Consider the following 23,406-nt stretch of genomic DNA (forward strand, 5'->3'; position numbering starts at 1 on the left):
CAGTCACAAGAATTCGTTTTGTGAAAGCAGTTTTGCTTGCTCCTCGTTTTTCACCATGGTAGATTTAAGTGAACAGCATGCTGTGAAATTCTGTCATCCATCAGTAACCATGAAACCAGTGGAAAACTTCATTGTCACCTTGCCAATAAAAAGCTTTTGAGGGATATTGAGGGATCTGGGTTCGAGTCCCAGTCAAGGCGAATGATTTTTACGCTCTGAAATTGTTGCATTGAAATGCACATTAGCGGATGACTCCGTTAAAAGTTACTGTTGCGGCATCTCCTGCAGTTTCTTTGGAATTTGTCAAAGGGAAAACACCATACGTGTTTAAAGTTGGCTTTAACCTCGTGGACAGTGGCGCCTCGCGCACGACTACGAATACATGTGACATTGTATGTACGGTATTTCGTCATAACATCTAGTTCCTTTAAAAGCCCCAAAATTTCAGAGTTTAAGAGGACGCCTCGGTAGCTTAAGTGGCTAAAGCACTCGACCGGATATTGAGGGATCTGGGTTCGAGTCCCAGTCAAGGCGAATGATTTTTACGCTCTGAAATTGTTGCATTGAAATAAAAAGCTTGTCAAATGATGTCAAAGCTCAAGACTATGCTCATTTGTTGTTTCAATTTAAGAGGGATAGTGCATCCTGAGCTGATCCCACCAGGTCAGGCTGTTAATTAGACTTACTATTTAGAGGTTTTAAAAAGATAGCGTGACAATGTGTGACAAACAATTTGTGGTAGACAAAGGACTGGTTTTTCCACCATGACAACGCACCAACTCATTAGCCAAAAACGTGACTCCCTTGCCCCTCACCTAACCTTGCTCTGTCCACTTTCTTCTTGTCTCTGTGTGTAAAGAGAGACATGAAAGGACGATGTTTTGATGATGTGGAAGAGGTAAAGAATAAAACCATGCAGTAGCTGTCAGGCATCAAATCAAATGAGTTTGAATAATGTTTTCAGTAATGGAATCGCAGGTTGGACAAATGCATTAGTCTAGTACGTATGATAGAGTACTTTGAAGGTGATATGGTTGTTTTGTAAATAAATTTAATGCAAAGCTAAAAAAAATAATGGCAGTTATTTTTGGGAACCCCCTCGTTTATTGGAATTCTTAGTCGTTGGAATAAATTACCAAAGTTCAGAGGTTGAAATACACTGCTAAATTTCACAATTATTGGCACGTTTTATCATTTATTTTATCATGGCCATTTTTAATTGCCATTCAGCATCATAACCTGTTAATGCAGCATGATGTTTTAAATCATGGTCAGTAAAAAGTAACTTGTTGATGTGGAACGTGTTCAGGGTTCCCATTTAAATCTGAAAAAAGTTGTCTCTTAGCATCCTTAAAAAACTACCATGTTGTAATTTTATCCATAGAGACTAGAGTGCAGATGCATAAATTTAGGACTAATAAAATTCTTTGATGTCAATATAATATTGGATTTAAATATAGGAAACATAAAATATCAAAATAGTGCATTATTGTATTATAAGAACTTAGCATTGTCAACTAAATGGCGGGGAACTATTTACAGTCAACACTCATAAATCCAGGAGTTAAGTAAATTTTGCGCTAATGCATCAATATTCTAGCATACCTACAATTGCCAACAACTTTTAATAATTCCATTTAATGCCTTAAAGCCTCCTAGAGTTAAGGGATGGAAGGACATAAATGTAAAGCTATAGCTGTGCATTAAGATAAATAATAATGTTTTTATCAAAATAAATGAGAGGTTAAATTCAGAAAGATGCAATCCTTTAGTAATAATTTAGTTTAAATGATGCCCCGTTATCGCAGATCTTTGGCATTTAAAATATAACCATTAAATGTTCAAACACGCTTGGATATATAGTTTTTTGATGTTCCAGAATATTTAAGAATATTACAGATAGCAACATTAACATAACAAATGCCCATCAAGAGTAGAGAAAAACATGTAGATGCTGTCATTTGTATTCATGATGTTTTCTGCAAAATTCTTGCTAACAAAATAAAATTGAACTCCTTTTGCCTTTGCAACACAAGTCAAAAAATTTCTGAAGCAGTCACTGCCATCTCTGTTTGGTTATTGACCTTTTGGAATGCCTAATTTTGTACACCATTTAATGGAAAAATTATTTTTTCAATATTCATTTTTTTTATTCATCCCTGTAATTAATAAATCAAGTTCATTTTTGGGTCCAGATAAATTATGATGGTTAATCCAGTCATTGCTTCAGATATACATAATAAATTTAAAAATTGTCATTACAAAACAGGTTTAGAAAAAATTTGGGGCTGCATCCCAATCATAAGTAATGAGAAACAATAAATTAAGCCAGGGATTCATTCATAAGATAAATTTGTTTTATATGTATATTCTATCTATAAGAACTGATAATGAACATGAGAGGATACAGATGTTTGGTGTCCTTAGTTTTTATCAAAAGTTAATGGTACGTGTTGTCTCAGCCGTAGATTTTTTGTTTTCAAATACAGTGAAACCTGTCTTTTTACACCATGGGAGGCCACCGTCCGATAGAAGGGATATTTTTTTCATGAAAGAATAAACATACCAAATAAGAGGCTTATGACAACTAACTTAAGCTGTATGTACATGGAAATTCATAGCCTGCTATTTGAAAAAAAATTATAATTGATTAATTCATAAATTATTGTTCTGAATCAATTCCTTTTTGTAGATGTGACTCCAGATGTTGCTTCTATAAAATTTTCTTCCTCTGTAATGGAACGGTATTGCACATTTTCTAGAGTGGAGATTCATATGTATTGCAGAATATCACAGCGCTCAAACATAAATTGAATTGCCATTCCAAAAGCTGAGTAATTAAAATAATGTTATTCTCCTTTCCTATTAAACATCTGTTAGAAATATGAACATTAGATAGAAAAGTTTTCATAATGTAGTCATGGACAATTATGAAGATGCTTTATTTAATAGGCATAGCATACTAAGAAATGTGAAAAATTTGTTCTTTTTCGTTGAATTTGAATGGCCATTTATTAAAAATTATAGATTACTCATGTTGTCTGCGCATAGTTTCAAGTGAGAAAATTTGCAGTCTAATTTTTTCTATTTGTCATCGCATTTCATATTAGAGGAAAATTTTTGCCAACAGTGTTGGAAGGTCTACTTTGCTCTCTTTTAATTTTAATTTTGATATTCTTGCGTTTGGAGATTTTTATTCAGGTGCCGCATTTTTCAAAGCATCTTTTCTGGATCATAAAAGCTTACTGCATAGTATGATGAAAGCATCCAGAAAATTGCGTCAGCATTCACCAGCTATTCAAACCTTATATACAAACGTTGTATTATTAGTTATGTCCATTCTGTGATCAACAGATCTCGTTATCTGCAGAACTTTGTTCTGGTATCAGAAAGTCAATGGTTTATAATCCCATGATTTAGTGGTTTACGTTGCTGTTGTATATGGGTGATTGTAACTTTACTATTGAACATAATATTGGGAAGGCCAAGGGCATTTTAAATGTTAAGATTTTCTTTCTGTTTCACAGACTATCATTCTATTAAGTTCTGTTAACCCAGTTACAATGTTTCAGACCTCATCTATGACCTCATTTGCATGTTATTTCACACCCAATAGATTTAAATGTGTATTTTTGAAGTTGGAATGGTTCAAAGATTTTTCTAACTTAATTTTTCACCATCTTGTGCATTGCCACTCAAAGTGTAACACTGTGATGGTTCATAAATTATTGCAATTTTCAATGCTAATTTATTGTCAGGTGGTAGCAAATGTAGCTTGGAAAAATGGTATTACTCCTAGTCTATTCCTCTTCATCAGCACTAGAGAAATACTATATGAGGGGTTTTGAATCATAAAAATGTAACTTTTTCAATTGTCTATAATAGTACTTATCCACTCATTGGAGGCAACGAAAACTATCCTCATCTACGTGTAGTATATTCAACGTAAATGTGATATTTCTCAAATTATTAATGCCCTGACTATTTTTCACAGCATGGACCAGTTTGAATCATTCATAAATAAACATTCAGTTTCTCAGAATCTATTTTTCTCTGGTTCTTATCTCCCACATTCATGCTTGAAAATATTATTCTTGTTTTTATTGTTGTTTGAATATGTTCTTCTGCATTTCTCAACTTCTGCCACATCATCGCCAAAACATTTCTCTCACTTTTTAGGATCACTTCCCTTCAAGATCTGCAACTTTTCTCGTGCCTTTACTCATTTGACTACTCTTACTTAAAGAAATCGCAAATGCTTGGGTTGTGTGCATCAAATCTTGTGTATATTTTAAACTGGAATTAACAAGAGATGGAATTATTGCTTTATATGTACTTGTGTGGCAGTTTTCTAGGACTAGTCTGAAATTTTGAAAAAAACAACATATTTGGGAATCCTTAGAAATTTCACCTGCAATTGTAGTATTGAGCAAAGTGGATTATGAAGAATGCATCCATTTAGCTCAATAATCTAGGTATTATTATGTTTACAATCATTCTTACAGTTCCACTGTCAACAGAATAAGGTTTTTCAGCTAGCCACATTAAGCCTAAGTGAGAATTATTTCATAGGTAAAGACCATTGCAATTTTAATCTTTCTTCACTATTAAGTAGGTAAGTAGGATCCTGTAATAAGCGGTTTTGGGTTTGTGAGCACATTTTTAAGTTGTAAAATGAAGCTGATCACCAGCTGGTTATTGTTTTCCAGAAGCCTTGTAGCAACTGGCGTCTGAAGGGAGGGAGTATACATTGATTAAATGGAAAATGTTTAGTTCTAGAGTGGCCATTTAAAGAGGTGATTGCTTTTGGAGGTGGTTTTAGAGGCAGTTTTCATTGTGATTGCTTTGCTATTGCCACTGGCTATCTCAGTAGTTAGGTAGCAGAAAAGAATCACATCTGATTACCATATTTTCCCATCGATAATGCACGTGTTATGCATACAAAAATGTTCAAATGATCAAAAGAAGTGATGTAAGTTATGTAATGAAAATTGAAAAAATCCAAACATTGACATACAATAATTTAAAGAAGTCTTGCAAAAATAAATTACTCTGGAAGTGTGCCTTTCTCATTACCTTGCTTATTTTTTTTAAGAATATTTTGTCCTTCTCCAGACATGTGAATAACTCCACTAAGCTGTTCTAATTTAGCAAACTTAAATAGGATATTTGTCTTTGCCACTGTTATTACGATTGTAAACAGTCAATGAATTTAAATAGTATGACAATACAAGTATGTAACTTCTAGGAATTGTTTGGTTTGGATACTTCATTTTTGTGTTTATTTTTTTTTTATTTACCACTTAACATTTTACTGGCCTTTGGCAGTTAAGTAACAAGTATGCTAATGCTCACTATTATATTTTGTTCTGGCATTTAAATAATGTCATAAGTATACAGACATGATATTAGATTCCATTGGCAAACACTCAGATAATTTATGTAATTTGTTTTTTCTTTAGTATCTCCTATTAATTCCATATACTATATGCATCAGATTAGTCACCTCTCACTCTCAATTTTCATTTGATGTGTGGTGTACTTTGATATTAAAAAATGTACTTCATCTGTACAGTAAAGGTATGCCTGCATTTTGGCTATTTGCTCTTTTCTTACTTGCACACCCATTCATCCATGACAAATGTATTTTATCTTTGGCAGAATGTTAATTGTGTATTTTTTTCTGTTTCAGACTGTCCGTCACTTCAAGGACAATTGGTTCATCGGACCTTTCTTGAAGAGTTGGTTTTCTGGACTGTGAAATTTGAGTTTCCTCAGAAAATAGTTTGTTTGTTATTAAACATGCTGCATGACCCTGAATATAAGGTATTTCATACATGTTATACAAATACTATTTTTTTCTACATTTATACATGATTTTAGTATGTTTTTTTATGAATCAATCTTTTTATGCAAGGTTTTGATGGTTTGGAAAGGTTAACTTAAGGTATTATATGAAATTAATTTGAACTCTTTCAAGTTTTTCTCATTGAAATGTCGAAGTACCTCCTCATTCAATTTGTGCATTATACTCTATATTGGCTTTCTAATTGTGGTAAACTCATGTAATCAGCTGAAGTGTGTGGTGTTGACTTCACCCAATAGGCTCCAGTCATCGTGTACAGGTAGAAGGTTAAGAGCTGAACGAAGGTAGTCCTTTCAGATTTTATACCTATGATGCTTTATTATTGGAAAGGCATCTTACCAAACACATTAAGTGATTGGAATATGTGTTGATTTTCTTTCTATGACATTTTTATGAATAAAAATTAATGGAAAATGAGTTCTGGCCATCAGCAGTGGTCATGAGGCTTGCAAAAATTGAGAGTATATATTTAGTGAAATTCTATCTATATGAATGATTAAAATGCATAGTCTGCAAAAAAGAAACAGTGAGAGATAAGCAGGTGTGGTTAATGAACTGGAAATTAGCTAGCAGAAAAAAAATGATTGACTATTGAAGGAGAAAGGTTTTGATGTGAATGAATGGTGGCCAAACCCATGATTCAGAGGAATCTCGAGGACATTTCGTAATTGACCAAATATCAGGCAAGCCATGGAAGGTTTCCAATTAATCAATGAAGTTTAGCATAGTGTTAATCTTAATGCTTGACTAAGGTCTCTTCTTACATTTAAAATTTTGATTCTTAATTTTGTTTTTGGATCTGTGACACTTAACCCTCTTAGTGCGGCGGGGATTTCAGGGGTACTAGTGAGAAGTGCGAAGGGTAATTTAAGAAAATGTATCACCTTAGAAAAAAAAACATTATGAAGTTATTTGTTTAGATATCCATTTGCAGTTTTTTTATTTTAAAATATAATATTGTTGTTAATAATGATGTAATACATTTACATCATCTGAAAAATAAATTTAATTACTACAGTATCATAAATTTGAAGAATATTTTTTTAGCAATTTTATTTCGATTTTTAGACACAAAACTAATATTTTTTAAAAAACATTTTTCAATTAAACTACGATATTTAAATATAATAAAGAATCAAAAAGACATGCAGAAAATATTATAAATAAATAAAGAAAAACCAGTGAATTGCAAATTTTTTTGTCAGGCTCTGCATAGTTCGATTTTGTTGAAAAGGCTGATCTCACTGAGTCAAATTGGGACTTTTCCCCTTTCCTTGAGTCTGCGGCAATGTGCTTACAATCTAATGGCAGAAAAAAACCAAGTTCTAACTCACAGAGAACTGCTGACAATGTAATCTATTACACAGGGCGCAATTGATTAGATAGGATGGATGGCAAGAGAAACCAAAATGATTACAAAGCAGTGTTCTCATTTCCATCGTCTCAACAAAGTCTGAATAAGCAGCTATATATCAACACCACGACACCGCAACACATTCAAGAGATTACAGATAAAAACAGTTTAGTATCCTTTCAGTGACTTTTCATAGTGGAAAGACCACTCAGAAAAAAAAACGAGCAAACAATTAGGCTGAGCTTCCCGACATGTACAAAACTGAACGAAAAAATTATAGTAAGAATTATACTTTTTGAAAAGCATTTAAAATTGCTAATAAAAAATTAGTTACGTAATTCTATGGAATTCAACCTATCGATAGCACAAAAACCATAAATTATTAAAGAAAAAACCATAAGTTACAGCGATTTAAACAAGAGCCTACGCAAGAGCCGATATATCGGCCCGCCGCACTTTTCGCCAGGGATACGAAAGCCGATATATCGGCCCGCCGCACTAAGAGGGTTAAACACTTTTTCAGTGATTTATCTGATTGGTACCTCACAGTTTTGTCCTAATTGTGAACTCAATCCTTTCCATTAACATGATGGCAGAAGTACTGAATTCCTCATGATTGAGTCTCTTTAGCACTGCTACCTTATTATGCCATCGTCAAATGATATGCTCAATTTGCCACCCATGCCTTTTGAATGATTACAGGATACTAAACACAGAACCCTGATCCAAAAATTGAAATGCCTAAGCTTTTGACCAGTGCTCAGCTTTCTTGTAGATGTTCAGTCTAGGGCTACATTATCAGCGGAAGTGTATTTTCACGTAATCGATTTCATGTCCGTCCATGGCCAATAATCCTTCCTTGATGAATGTGTAGGTATTAATTCAGCCATAGATGCATGTTGTGTATTGGCCTCATCTGATGGCAAAATAGAAATTTGCTGATGGATTATTTCCTTACTCTTGAGTTCTGTTGCATTTAGATATGCTGCAGTTATCATATATTAGTATTTAATATGCCACAGTGTTTTTTAAAAATGCAGTAAGAACAATTTTAGTGAGATAAATTTCATCAATCATGCACTTTATCGGCGACTTCCTGAAAATTGCAAGATTTTTTCACGAGAGACAATTTTTTGACCACCCAAAATGGAAGGGCCAATACACAACTTTGAAGAAGTTCATATCAACAGATTTGTACCATACCATCAGTTGTAGCAATGAGGAGTTAATGGCAACCTTGCCTATTTCAAAAGAAACTGCGGGAGATGCCACAACAGTAACTTTTAACGGAGTCATCCGCTAATGTGTTTCAGTGCAACAATTTCAGAAGCTAAAGCACTAGAATGGGTATTGAGGGATCTGGATTCGAATACCGGTCAAAACAAATGATTTTTACGCTCTGAAATTGTGGCATTGCCTATTTCAGCTGTGGTCAATGTCCTGGGGCCAGGAGGGTATGTCAACTGGTGGTCTGATGGTCAGATTTGCTGGCTCTCCTCTTCAGAGGTGTAACAAAACTTTTTGAACCTCATAGGAGGTCAGTCAATTAAACTCTAGAATGGTGGTCAGTCCCAGTATCAAACTGAGTGAAGCTTAGTGATGACGCCAGGCCAACAGTTTCATGAAGAGAGCAAGGAAAGCAAAATTCCTGTTGAATTAAGTTGTGATTTTTGTTTTTTCAATAACTGATATGGTATTCCTTTCCATTCATACAAAGCTTGTAACAGAATTAATTCAGCCAAGGATGTATGTCTTTATCTGAGGGCAAATTGAAATATATAGAAAGATTATTTATTTTCACTTGCAATGCAATTCAGAATGCTAAAATTGCTGTTTAGCTATTTTTCACCCAGCTACATTTTCAATAATTTCAGTTATTGCGAGAAAGGCTCCCCAAGACATGCATTCTGTAATTAGATAAATTTTCTTGACATCTTCTTGAGTTATGTGTACGAAAAATACCCCATGGTTGAGTAGTTTAGTATGTGATGCAACAGCTGCATATGAATAAGGACTGTGGTAGAGAAAGTTGCAGTTGACCAGGCAACCCCAATAGCCTTTTCCATGTTAACTCGAGAGATGTTATTCCTTAATTTGTTTTTTAATTTCTGACCACACATGGGGAAATGTCTTGAATCGTGTAGATTCGTTGTGGATTTTTAATTCGTTGTGTTTCTTAATTTAAAGTTAATGTGATGATTATTAGTTAAGAAATAACCATGTTGATTTTTTTAAAATAATTAAATAAGGCAAACAATGTATGTTTTATGACACACTTGGCAATTAGTCAGTAAAAAAAATTTGGTGTTTAATTGATAATTTTAAAATTAATGAATATTGATTTCTTCCCAAAAACCTTCTTTTTAATGGTGATGCAAGTACCATGATACATCATCAATGTGATCAAATGCCCATATCATCATATTTTGCTTTATTTTAATAAAATTAAGAAAAATATTATTAAACAGTAATGTTATGAACATTCTGCTGTAGCTTATAGCATTAATGTCTTATATTTCATTATGTATGTGCGAGGCCAACAAGGAGATGGTTTATATCCCTAGATTCTCTGTTGATCTAGTCAGAATCACCCTTTAGTTTTTTGCATTATCATGATTCCTTGTGTCACAGACTAATGTTTGTATCATTTGTTTATTGTAATTCTTGCAGGAGGCTCTTGCCCGTGCATTTGTGCTGCACTACAGCCGCATTTCAATGATTCTGGAGCGATCATCAGATCCAGATACACTAACTAATCGTGTAGTTCATGTCACTGTCCAGCTTTTCTCGAATGAAGTGCTAGCTTCACAAATGGCTGACAATCTCAACCTTCTCCATGTGATGGTCATCTCATTGAAATACATGGTGGGCAAGATTCTCATTCAGAACACCCTTCACGGTATGTATTTTAAAATTTATCTCAGGCGTAACTTTATGGAATTTGCATAGCATAATGAAATGAAATGATACACTTGGTAATTCCACACACTTTATTTAAAAAATCAATTTTTTTTTAAGGAAAGTGTGTGGAATTACAAAGAGAATTATTTCATTTCATTTCAATGTATTTTAAAGTTGTATTTTGATGAATTTTTCCGCAGTTATTTTTTAAGTGTCAAACTTTTGCAGTGATAAAAATAAAGTCAAAGTGATAAAAGTAAAGTCTTCCACTAAATGCATATTTCATTGGCAAGGTTGGCTTAACTGGTTATTTGACCCAATGCTTGGCCATATTTAGACTGTGTCACCAGGTGCCAACATGAGTTGAATCACCTCCTCCCTTCACATGCAAATTGTACAATTTGCATGTGAAAGTATTACAGTAGTAGTAGTATTTAGGGGAGGCGACCGACAGCTGAGGTCATTTGCACCATAGGGGATGGACATGAAAGGATGAAGGGTGGGAAGAAACCCGGCGTCGGCATTAGCCTACTCTTTACGAAAGGCGCCAAGGGGTCCACAGCTTAACTTCCCATCCGAGGGACGGCATACTCACTCAAAGTGCCCTCCACAAAGCACCTCAAGTAGGGATTGAGATCTCTGTAAAATATTCAACACCGCCAGGATTTGAACCTAGGCCCTCTGGGTGGGAAGCCAGTACGTTAGCCCCCGCACCATCTCGATCCCCAAAAGTATTACAGTATTGTGTAAGTCACTAATGTAAAGAAACATTCAGTGAACAAGACCTATTTTGCAACATTGGTAAATACTCAATGTTGGTACTCGAATGACAAGCTGTGCTTGCCGGCCTAGGCAACTCCAAAAACTTTCAATGTGGTTGAAAAACCTTATAAACCATGGCTTGCCATGAGAATCATTGTTTGTTGCTACCTTTCATTCAGATGTTACGCTCTTTGGAACTAAATTTTTTTAAATATGTGGCTGCACAAAATTCAATTTGAAATATCTGCTGTTTTATACCACATGTAGACTTTGCGATTAGTGCCCAATGTTTGACATATGCACCGAACAGTTACAACCTCAAAATGGTTGCAATGCTGAGAAAAAGTGGGAAGTATAACCAATGAGTTCCAATTATTGAAAGTGTATGTGCTGGTCGCTCAGCAACAGAAATTATTTAATTCTTTACTTTTCAGAAATGTTAAGAAATTATTTGGTTAGATACCCAAGATGAACGGTATATGATGTTGTCATAAAGTACGAGGGCGGTTCAATAAGTACCCATGTTAGAAATGAAGAAACCATTTTTGGAAAACATTTTTTTTATTTTTCAACCTAGTCCCCTTTTAGAAAGATACACTTCTCCCAACGTTCCGGCCATTTTTTTAACCCCTCCAAAAAATATAATTTGTCGAATTCTCCGATATACGCCTCTGTCTTGGCGAGATCAGCCTGTATTAGTCATTTGGTGCAAAATTGGTTGTCTGATAATGTTGATATGTTTTGGTCCTATAAATTCTGGCCTACCAACAGCCCAGATTTCAATCTGCCGGACTTGTATGTGTTGAATGTGGTCGAAAGAGTCATGAACAAGTCCAGACATGCAAGTGTTGCATCATTGAGAGCCATTAGTGAAACGGAATTCGCTGATATGGACCATGGTGTGTTTAAAGGGGCCTGCTTCAAATGCTTCAGCCCGAGAATGGAGGCTGTCATTCAAGGAATTGGGGGATACATTAAATACATTTGTTGTTTATGATCATACAAACATTAAATGAAGCACGCTATGTATTTTCTGCTGTTCTTAAGAGCAGTGAAAAAATACATTGTGTTTTTCATTTAATGAACATGAACTTCCACAAAGTTGAGCCAGAAACCATCAAATCACAAAAACAATTTAGTACCAACAATTTTGTAAACTATGGCATTTTTGCTATGAAAAATGTTTTGGAAATTGTTTAATATGTCCGGATTCTTGCACTGCACCCTGTAAGCATTAATCATTGTGATAATGTTCATGGTTTCAGGCTTATCATGATAAATTGCAATATAATTCATTCTTCATGGTAAATCCATTCTGTAACCCACCAAAATGATTATTTTAAATACCAGATTTTGACTATTAAGCCACTGACATAATTGATAAATTTTCATTTTGTTAAACATGTTTGCATTCTTGCAAAAGTTATTTCATGTTTCCCTCGGGTGTCATTAGTGGCTTTTCTGCTCTAATTGAAGTAGTTTTGTTTGCTATGTACTAGTATGTTTTGCAAATGGGTGTTAAGAATGCCAGTGAAATATTTACTTTTAGATAATGTGAGAAAGTGATATTGAGTGGGAGGAATTTGTCAAGTAGTTAAAATAGTGGAGACAAGGGTTGCCAAGCATTAATGTCATTGGTCAAACAAGGAGTGGTATGATATTTTTATAGTCCTGGCTCATCTAAGCTAGATTGCCAGTAAATAAATGTATTATCAGTACGATTTCATGACAAAATCAATGTTGCTTAATGTAAATGATCCAGTAATCCATTTGTTGGTAAATTATTTTATTAATGTTTCCTGCCATGTTAAAATTGATATGGAAATGCTTGGAATAAAGTAGAATTTGTGTTGCGTATAACTAAATAATAGAGATCCATTTACAATGTATGAACCATTAATGCTTGTTATTCTTTTGTTAATAAGATTTCATAAGCCATGAAGGAATTCATAAATAAAATATTGTATGAATTATTATAATATATTTTATATAGGGGGGATCGAGATGGTGCGGGGGCTAACGTACTGGCTTCCCACCCTGAGGGCGCGGGTTCAAATCCCGGCGGTGTTGAATATTTTTCAGAGGTATCTCGATCCCTACTTGAGGTGCTTTGTGGAGGGCACTTTGAGTGAGTACGGCGTCCGTCGGATGGGACGTTAAGCTGCGGACCCCTTGGCGCCTTTCGTAAAGAGTAGGCTAATGCCGACGCCGGGTTTCTCTCCACCCTTCATCCTTTCCTGTCCATCCCCTATGGCGCAAATGACCTTAGCTGTCGGTCGCCTCCCCTAAAAACTACTACTATTTTATATAGGATCATAGTATATTAATTCTGTGCATTATTTTCTTGCATTTTGCTAAAGTCATACTAGACTGCCATCATAAAGCCACACAAGTTTCATACTTAATCTGTCCATGAAAGGATTAAACAATCCATTTTCCTAAATAAGTTATATTTTCCTTGCTCTAGAGACATTTAGGACATATCTAATATCAGATATTTTTCTTGAGTGTGTTACAATCACTAATAGATAGTTTTTATATTCAAGAAAGGTGTTTTCTTTTTTCCTTACAGATATTGACAAAAATTTTCACTATGTAGTTGATTGTGGAAGACAAGTGATGAGGGAGCACTGCTACTGGCCACTTGTGTCTGATTTGAATAATGTTTTGTCACACAAGTCAGTTGCAATGAAATTCATGTCCGACAACAATTTGCTGGAAATGTGGTTTACATTTCTATCCATGTTTCAAGGTAAGTTTCATAAATCAAACAATGTAACTTTTTAATAGTCTGTAATCAAGATGAGTTTTGTTGTACCTCCTTGAATGGGATACGAAGTGTAATTTATGCCTTAAGTTATGAAATAGACTATCTTGTATCATTCCTACTTTAATAGTGCCGTGCGTTACGGAAAACATCGTATGTTGAACTTAATTAATTTGAAAACTAAGGCATGGATGAAGTTCACTGAGTAATGTGTTCAATTTTACAGGGATGAATGTAAACCAAAGGGAATTGACTCACCATGTAGAATTTGAGCCAAACACATATTATGCTGCATTCTCTGCTGAGTTAGAAGCCAGTGCATATCCAATGTGGACCATGGTCTCTCACTTGAATGATGCTTCAACTGTGGAACTTACTCGTCGTGTGCTCACATCCTGTTTATCTGCAATGCAAGACTGGTTTGAAGCTGTCAGCTTTGCAGATTCTGAAATGGTAGGTTCATTATGTCATTGATCTTAAACATCTATAGTTTGTCTCAGATTTTCTTTAGCTTTAAGTTAGTGAAGCATTCAGTATTTTAAATAATTGGTGTAAAATTTGTTCCCCTGGTTAAATGAATCAGGTATGTTACATACATTCTTCAGCATGAACCTTTAAGCCCATATGTTCTAAGTCAACACTTAACCTTCTTGATCATAACTCTTTATTATTTTTTATGCATTTATAATTCTTTAGTGAATTGCAAATGAAAACCATGGCAAGAGTGTTTTCCAGAATTAAAAGTAAAACTGTTCTTGATGCTTTTCTTGAACTGATAACATGATTCTAACCCTTGAAAATACACTATGAATTTAATCCTTTTATTTGTATATCTATGATATTTTGGACCATAAATTATTCAGCTGTTTGGTTAGGCAGAACCTTCTCATAACTGTTTTGGCACCTCTGTTTTTAAAAGTGACACGACTCTGAGCATTAATGACCAGAAACCAGAAAAGATACATGGACAGAATTTGAGAAAAAAATTGAAACTTTGATTTCATTGTTGGGGATGGATTGAATACAAAGTTTGATGCATTATGAATACCTGATCCTCTTTTTTAGAGTCAGATTGAACCCCCCAATTCTTATATTATCAATTGAGAGTTGGTCCGGGTAGACCAGGAGTAGAGCTTTGGACTACTGACTGGTGAGCCCGGGTTCGATTCCTGGGGAAGCCTCTCTGGGCACCTGCAGCTTCACCCAAGCTGTGTGATTTTTTGGGAACCAGAGCTCACTGGGAAACCATTACTGGAATAGGAAAAGGAACTGGCCCCCATTCCCTCTAGAAGGTTGGTTTGGTTGGTGAACTCTACCATCACCAACCAAACCAAGCTTCGGATTGATCACTGTATAATGGTTCAAGTTGAATTCAAATGCAATTTTATATGTCTTTTGGAAACTCCCATTTATGAGGTCTGTCGAATAAATACGCGAACTGAGGCCATAAAAACTTTATTTTGCAAAATTTAGTCCGCATCGATTTTGTCCCATTCAAAGTACTCTCCATTCGTTGCTGTGCACTTATTCCATCTTCTTTTCTACTGTTGAAAGCACCCTTGGAAGTCCTCAGTCAAGTAGCCAAAAATGTTGCAGAGCTTTTTACATTAGCTAAATTAATTATTATAAATACAAAATTTAAAAGAAATAACACTAATGAGAATTATCCAAAAATAAATGGCAGGAACATTATTAGATGGTAGGAGAGCACATAAGCAAGCAGAGGGGGCTTACTTTGTAGGTGGCATCTAAGAAAGAAGTTGAAAACAGTGGATGAGGAAGAGGCTTAGGAGATCATGCTGAAGGAATCAAATTTGGTGGTATTCGATGGAATGGGGAACATTGGTTAATTGAAAGGTGGAATTTTGGAAGGTGTGCCACAGTAAGTTACGTATTGAACGAGGAGAACACAATTTGGAAAGGAAACAACAAAATAAATAGTACGGAGAGATTGATTGAAGATGCTGAGTAAGAATTTCATATCAGATGGTAGTCAACAGCAAGGGAGATGAGAAATACCAAGAGATGGAAGAGTGATGCCACAGGTTGAATATTTAATGGAATGGATTCAATGATGGGAAATGGCGATAATTTGATGAACCGGTCAGTAGAATAACTGTAACATAGTTGGACATGTAGTTGACTAGATTGCTGAATAATAATCTAGAATGGGGAGCATTCAGCCAGAAAAACACTGTTCTGAGAGCTAAACGGTCATAAACATTAGTGTGGCAGTGAAGTAGGCTGACTATGGCCAATGCGTTCATGACAATCCTATTAACATGTTCGCTACAGGTAAGCTTTATGTAAAAAATTACATTTTAGTCACAGAGTCAACCAAAAAAGGGATAGAGATTGGGCAATTCGAAAGGGTTTTTAAGTACTAAAATGGTTTGGGCTTTAAAGAGAAAGTAATCATAGCTGACTTCGAGGGGTTAATGTGTAACTACCAATCTGAGTACCATTGTGATCAAAGTATCAACTAAGTGGATGAAGGTGGTTATTCAGGAAGTTTCCGTGGGCATAATGCCTCACAAGCTGATTAAAAATCAACCAACTGGAGGTGCTATGTACAAAAAGTTCAGGAACCTTTTGAACAGACCCCATGACATAACATTGCAACCTGTTTGTGAAATACTAAATCCAGATAGAAAACTGCAGTTTGTTTCATTCAGTTTTCTTGCCCACTTGAATTTTGCCTGGTTCATTTCTAAGTTAATAAGTATCAATGTGTAATTAATGCAAACGATCAATTGAGATGTATAATTGTTGTAAAGGAACATCATATGTCAACTTGTGCAGCATAGATTTTAGATATGAGTATGTTAAGTAAGATCTGGTGCTTTATGAGTATGTTGTAGATTATGTCACAAAAGTATTTGAATCTAATGTGGAATACATGTATTAAATAGGGTTTGACCAAATCCTTACCTATTACCTAGTATTCATACTTCTTTTTTCATTTTAATACCATTGGAGTAATGGAATCATTAGTGCTGCAAACTAGAATCTTAAAAATGTATACTTCATGGTACAGTTGTGAAGCAAACATATATGTCATAATCTAATCATTAATAATTAAGCAAATAAATTGAAGCTCTAAGGAAAAATTATTGCCTTTTCTGAGTATTAAGTATTGTAGTGTCAATATGGCTTGAAATAAAATATTGAGTGAATGAAATTGGTTTAGTAGAAATTGGCATGGTGTTTAGTTGATGCTGGTTAGCTTAATCTTAGCTTGACTAGTTAGCTTAATTTACTGTTACTTTTAGTTTGTTACTTAATGTTAGTTAATTTAATGTTTACTGCAATCCTTGTATATGAAGCCTTTTATGGTAAGTTATTATTAAAATTGCTTTATTTTGCATTTTATTGTTACACAAGGGAGTGTTCAATAAAATGATCCTGCTATTTCATGCCATTTGAATTTCGTCAGTTTTGTCTTTTGTATGATTTCATTTGTTAATGCTTGTAGTTGTGGTACATGGAATATTATTAATTCCAGTTTTATTTCTTTTATTGGCAGAGTGACTCCTTCCAAGTGTCTTTTCATCTTCCATTGCATCGGTATTTCTCAGTGTTTATGTGCCAGGCCATCAAACAGCAAGGTGTTACTCTGAAGGATGTTCATCCAGGAATAGACACGCTCCACCATATGATGATGCATCCATTGAGGGTCCAGGTGAGTACCATTCATAAATTATCAATTTTACAACTGATCACAGCATTTTGGGTGAATATCGGTGTGGAAGGCAAGATCTCCGATTGAAGTGACTTCAAAAGTACACTTGGAAAGTCAGTCACAATTTTTTTGTTTTTCCTAACGTGATAATATGGTAAATATATTTTTATTATCATCTTCAAATATCTTTGGGACTGAAGAGCCAACATAATGTGGGCAGTGTAGAACTTAGCACTTGACTTTTCAGGAACCAAATCGGATGCAATAGGTGGGGTTGAACCTCTCAAAAATTCAGTTGCTCCCAGGCATTCATTGCATTTACTTATCGTGAATATGATTGCTACATTGTTAAACCTTCATTGCCTTCGTTTTCTTGATTTCCTTTTGTGTTTATTCAAAACTTTATCCTTTTTCAAATTCTATGTTTTATTGTGTTTGTTCATCTCCATATTTCGTTCTCCTTTCCTTCCCTTTCTCTCCTTGTTTTTCTGTAACCTTTCCTCTTGTCTATCTGTCAACTTCACAATGTTATTTCTTTCATCCCCTCCTCAAGAACTTATCATGGATTTTAATATCAATTAATCAAGGCAAATGGGTGACAATTTCAAATGAACTAGGTTATCAGAGGGAAATAATGACATTTTTTATAATCACTGCTTGACAGAGAAAACTTGTTACTTAAAGTTTTTAAATATTGACTTGGGAATGGTGGAGTCAAATCTTCAGGCTATATCTTAATGAATATTGCTATCATGAAAATAACGGCAAAGAAGGGTTAACCCTCCTAATTGTTCCATGACTGCAAAGTTAGGCTAGCACTCACAGGTAACTCTTCATATGAGCCCCAGGAATTTCTTTCTTGCAAGATTTCCCTGGAATATTACTAAGTACATAATTAAGCAGTAGTCTCCGCCTACGTGTGCATCTGTATACTCTATGCTATGTGGAGGTTCATTTGTCAATCAGAAGTATTAACCCATTCAGTTCTGAGCATTCAAACAGGGTTAGTTGTAAGATATTTGAAACTGATAAAATTGTCCTGAGATAACAAATTGTTTATTAGAGGAGAAATTAGGCGATACCTTTTTTTTTCAATGTTATTTCCAAGAGCTGAGAAAAACCTGTTCCTTACATATTTTTAACCCTTCGTTAAATGCATATTCATCTCCTGGTCGCCTGATCGCCAGTCAACAATGTTTTATATCAATTTGATGCATGAGCTTGTGCAATAGCCTTTTTTTCTTTGTAGCTCCATACTATGACGTATCTGTCTGGTACCTAACTTTTATTTTATGAATTTAAAGCAATATTTTAGCTTAAGTTTTTAAAAATGTTTTCTGAGTATGACAGATACCAGGTGATTAGATGTGTCACTTCATTTCTGATTTTTTTCAATCATTGATGAAATTTTATGGAACTCAAAAAACATTTAATCATGATATATTATTAATTTTTTTGTTTTTCCTGCTCATTGTGTAAACGTTTTTGGTAGTTATTTTATCAACATTTGTGGACTTCCATCACACTCCTCAAATTTTTCTAAACCTAATAGGCTGAAATTCGACTTGATCTTTTTATTACGCTTCCAAAATCTAGGTTCCTATCGCTCAAAAGATAAATGAATTTGATATTTTCTTATATTAGTCCAACTGGTGTCAAATGGATCCACCAGAATTCTGCCAAAATTAAAATTTACAAATATGTGGCAAAATTAATTGCATCAGTTCATGTAGACTGCTAAGTTGTATTTATTTTAAAGCCACACCTATACTATCAATTTTTCTATCAGCAAGAAGAATGAATTTCATTGTAGCTTATATCAATCTGAGAGACACCAGTTCACCAGAAGTGACACCTTTTTCATATGAATTCATATATGTGCAATGCAAGTAACTGAAAACCAGACCGATAATTATTTCTCATTTCTTGGTCTTGCATTCATTATGTTTCTATCAATCATATATGGTATACTGGTTCACTAGACATCCTGAAAATTCTTACCATTTCCCCTTTGCAAATGTGTAATGCCAGGGTATACTTCATATAAAAATCTTGATATCCCACTTTTAGGACTTAGAATATGATAGAACAGAGCGAGCAACCCCCCCAAGTTTTTTTTAGGGTGTCCTGCCCGATGGAAGTAGAAAAGTGTATCCCAATCGCATAAGTGCATTTAAACAAGTCTTCAGCATAAGTATTTTATTCAGGGATGTTTAAAACTGCTGAGATGCTGCAGAAGTGGTGAAAAACCTCTTCACTGATGATTTTCTGGCTATTCATTTATAAAATACTAAAAATATACATTGAGTATGAAAAGAAAGATACAAAAGGAGAGATATAGTAAATTACCATAATTAGTGTGAACTTATTGCCTTCCTTTGATTATATGGCTGGTTTAATGAAAAATGATAAATTGTATAAAAGTGAGTTGTAGCCTGCCTGCCCTAGGTACTTTGTTGGTAATGTCTCCTAAACACTTTAATTTTATTTTAGAAAACTTTCATTTTGATGACAAGGTAATCCAAAATGAAACAAAGGCTTAAGATAGCTTACATCTGTAATATAGAAGTTAACTGTTCAAAATTACTTTGGAAATTTTTCTTTTGGAGAATGCACATCGATGAGATGCTAACAAAATTCAGGGCCAGATGTGGATTTTGGAGAAAAAGCCACAGTCAATTCCAAAAATATGAATTCAAGATAACAGCCATTGAGGAGGAATTGATGACAGAGAAGTTAGCCATTTGAGTGTGATGTATAATCACTTAATGTTGTATTAAAATTGTGAGGCTATTTTAAAGAGAGATCCTACATTAGAGAAAACTGTCTGTAAAGAACTTATTTATAATAATGTGGTGAAAGTTAATGAAACTTAAACAATAAGGCACAAAAGTAGGGAAGAAAGTATTAAATAAGAACTATTCAACTGTTATTTACATTTGTAGCTATCGAGTAAAGAGTCCCCTAGAGTTATACTGGTATATTTAGGAAAATTCAGCAAAATGGCTCACAGCGACATTGGCATTTAATGTGGAGTTTGGTTTTGTGCAGTGTGAAAACTTGGTCATTGAAGCAAGATGATAGGCATAAAGGCTTTTGGATGTGGATGATTGTAGGATTTTGAGATGTGGGTATGGGGGAAGGAAACAAATGATAAAGTAATAATCTCAAGAAAGAAGATCCTAAGGCCAATAAAAATAATTAAGAAGAAACTCCTATACCGGTATTTCGGTCACGGGGTCATGGGTACGCTCGGGAAGAAACCTTCGGAGTCAAGAATAGCAAAAATTTCATCGACACCATAAAACACCAACGCATCCAGCCCCATGAGATTCTTGTCTCTTTTGACGTGGAACAACTCTTCCCGAGCGTACCCATTGATATTGCCCTTGAAAACATCGCAGATTGGCTACACACAAAAGACATATCACCCATTGAAATTAAAGAATACGTTACTCTTACTAAAACTTGCATGGACATAACATACTTTCAATTCAACCAAAAATTTTACAAACAAACGCAAGGCACAGCTATGGGAAATCCTCTTTCCTGCTTTGTCGCTAACATCTTCCTACATTACTTTGAAAAAGACTGTAAACACACGTTTGACTATTTCCCCAACATTTGGCTTAGATACGTAGACGACATTTTTGCCATTTTTGACACCAGCAAGTGTGACATAAATGACTTTTTGGACCGGCTGAACAAAAAACACAATTCCATAAAATTCACCTTTGAAGTCGAACAACATAACTCACTGCCTTTCTTGGACATACTAGTAATTAAAAACCATGAGGGCTTAGAGTTTGACATTTTTAGAAAAAAGACCCACACCGACAACTACATCAAAGCAGATTCACACCACCCCTTTCAACAAAAAATGGCAGCTTTTAATTTTCTCATACACAGACTACTGACGACACCACTCAACAAACAACGCTATTTCAAAGAGTTGGAAAACATCAAACAAATAGCCATTAACAACGGATACACACCCCAAATTATAGACAAATTAGTTAGAAACAAAAAAAGAAAACTTGCCAATAAACATACTACACTTCTACCACAACGGAAAGACAACAATAATAAATTTATCGCATTACCTTTCTTCCCCACATTAACCCGAGGCCTTGATAAGGTCTTTAAACAAATTGGTACCAATGTCACTTACGCGAACCGTAACACTCTTCTTACGTGTTTAGGGAACCCGAAAGACATAACACCACAGTTAGACAAATCAGGTATTTACGAAATTACTTGCTCACACTGCCAACTCTCCTACATTGGACAGACCAAACGTAATCCCAAAATCAGATTCAAGGAACACATAGGACACTTTAAGAACGGACGTTTCGATAGATCAGCGGTCGCCAAACACATTTTTGAAACGGAACACTCTATCACTCCCAACGACTTAACATTATTAAAACCGATACAACACTATAAACTCGATGCCTGTGAGAGCTTACACATACACTTAAACAAGAATAAACTTATGAACAATGAACCAGGCATCATCAACAGTTCACTTTTTAATTTTGTTAGTCATTTCAGAAACAGACAGCCCCCTCCTAATATCCGCCACTCTTCCCCCACTCCTTCCCACGTGACCTCAACAAACTCCCCCCCACCTACGGACCATCACTTAACCCCTCCCCCCTTGCCCCTTCAGGTATATATACCTCACCCCCCCGACCTGAACACCCACTTGACTTTGGACGGTGCCTGTGCACATTCCTCTTCTTAGTTCAAGTGCCCTATTTGATTTTCTCCCCGTTGATGGTCACCTGTGTGACCGAAATACCGGTATAGGAGTTTCTTCTTAATTATTTTTATTGGCCTTAGGATCTTCTTTTGAGATTATTACTTTAACAGCCAATAGCTCCACATCTTCCATTTTAAATGATAAAGTACTTCGCATGGTGAGTGAGGTGAGAAGATTGCTCAGAGAAATCCAAAGGATGCAGGGAATGAGGTTTTGAACATTTTCATAGGTGATTTTGAAGTCTTTGATTGAGAGTAGAATGTTGAGCAAATGAGGAAGGGGAATTTAAACAATTGACATGTTGGATGTAATTAAGAGTGATAGCATGTATGCAGAATTGAAGAAGGGTTTATTGTGGTGTTGGGCCAGTGTGCGGGCTATTTGTAAATGTACAAAATCTACCCTAAATGGTAAGCTATCAGATAATAATTATCCTGTCGCAAAACCTGAGGAAGGACAGTTTAATCAATATTGGTAGTTTGATTGTGCATTTGTAAAATAAGTGTATTAGCCAATACGTTATAAGAAGTTCTCATTCTCAACCCAAACTTATAAAAAATCTATGAAACCTCTAGTATATTATTGAAAACCTCAGGTAAAGGTGTCATCATTTTAATATTTTTTATTTGAATAGTGGAATGCATAATAACAATAAGTTGAACTTGACTGTAGTATTTTTGTTCTCTTCAACACATCTTTGTAACTTTTAAGGAAAAAGTAACAAAAATAATTTAATGACCCAATGGTTGTAAAAAAGTGTTGTGAAATTACTAACTGCATACTGGTAACAGGTGACCATTCTGAGGGAAGCTTTTATTTTCAAACGTTTTTTGGATCTTAGCCATTGATCAACACAATGTTGGGTCTGTCAAGTTTTCATTTCAATAATCTCAAGACCTTTATTTTCTAATTATAAGAAATACACTTAATAAACTTCTCTGAGAAAGTTTGGCTCTCTTTACTGCGAGTTGGAGGAATCATCAGGTTCAATGCGTCATAAAATAGAATCAAAATTGTAATTGCCCATATTTTTGTTGTTAAAATGTATTCATTCATTACTCTTTACCTTGAAACCTGATATTCTGATTGCTCTCTGTTAATTTGCTTACTGCGAACTTTTTTCAAGAAAAATATAATTTGTAATATCTTAAAATCTTCTCTTGAGGTCAGTTCAGATGCACTGATTTTTTTGAGGAAGGGAACAAGAAAGAGGGACCAGAGTCATCGAGGCTAGATTTACTAGCAGCTTTAAATTTCTATGCAGTCCCCACCAAATAGGCAGTGCCTTGAATGGTTGTGGGAATTTTTG

At 34.8% G+C, this 23,406-nt stretch overlaps 1 protein-coding gene across 2 annotated transcripts in view; it reads left to right on the forward strand.

Annotated features, from left to right (window-relative positions):
* Window positions 1-23,406, forward strand: part of Ubr3 (Ubr3 ubiquitin ligase) — a 119,931-nt gene that overhangs the window by 7,848 nt on the left and 88,677 nt on the right. For both annotated transcript variants that reach the window (XM_071590862.1, XM_071590863.1), the window contains exons 6-10: window positions 5,693-5,826; window positions 9,891-10,119; window positions 13,456-13,635; window positions 13,877-14,103; window positions 17,177-17,332. In XM_071590862.1, the coding sequence (XP_071446963.1) occupies window positions 5,693-5,826; window positions 9,891-10,119; window positions 13,456-13,635; window positions 13,877-14,103; window positions 17,177-17,332 (926 nt within the window). The remainder of the gene's footprint in view (window positions 1-5,692; window positions 5,827-9,890; window positions 10,120-13,455; window positions 13,636-13,876; window positions 14,104-17,176; window positions 17,333-23,406) is intronic.

This window comes from Hetaerina americana, unplaced genomic scaffold (assembly GCF_022747635.1).
Source record: "Hetaerina americana unplaced genomic scaffold, ioHetAmer1.1.p SCAF_4, whole genome shotgun sequence".
NCBI lineage: Eukaryota > Metazoa > Arthropoda > Insecta > Odonata > Calopterygidae > Hetaerina > Hetaerina americana.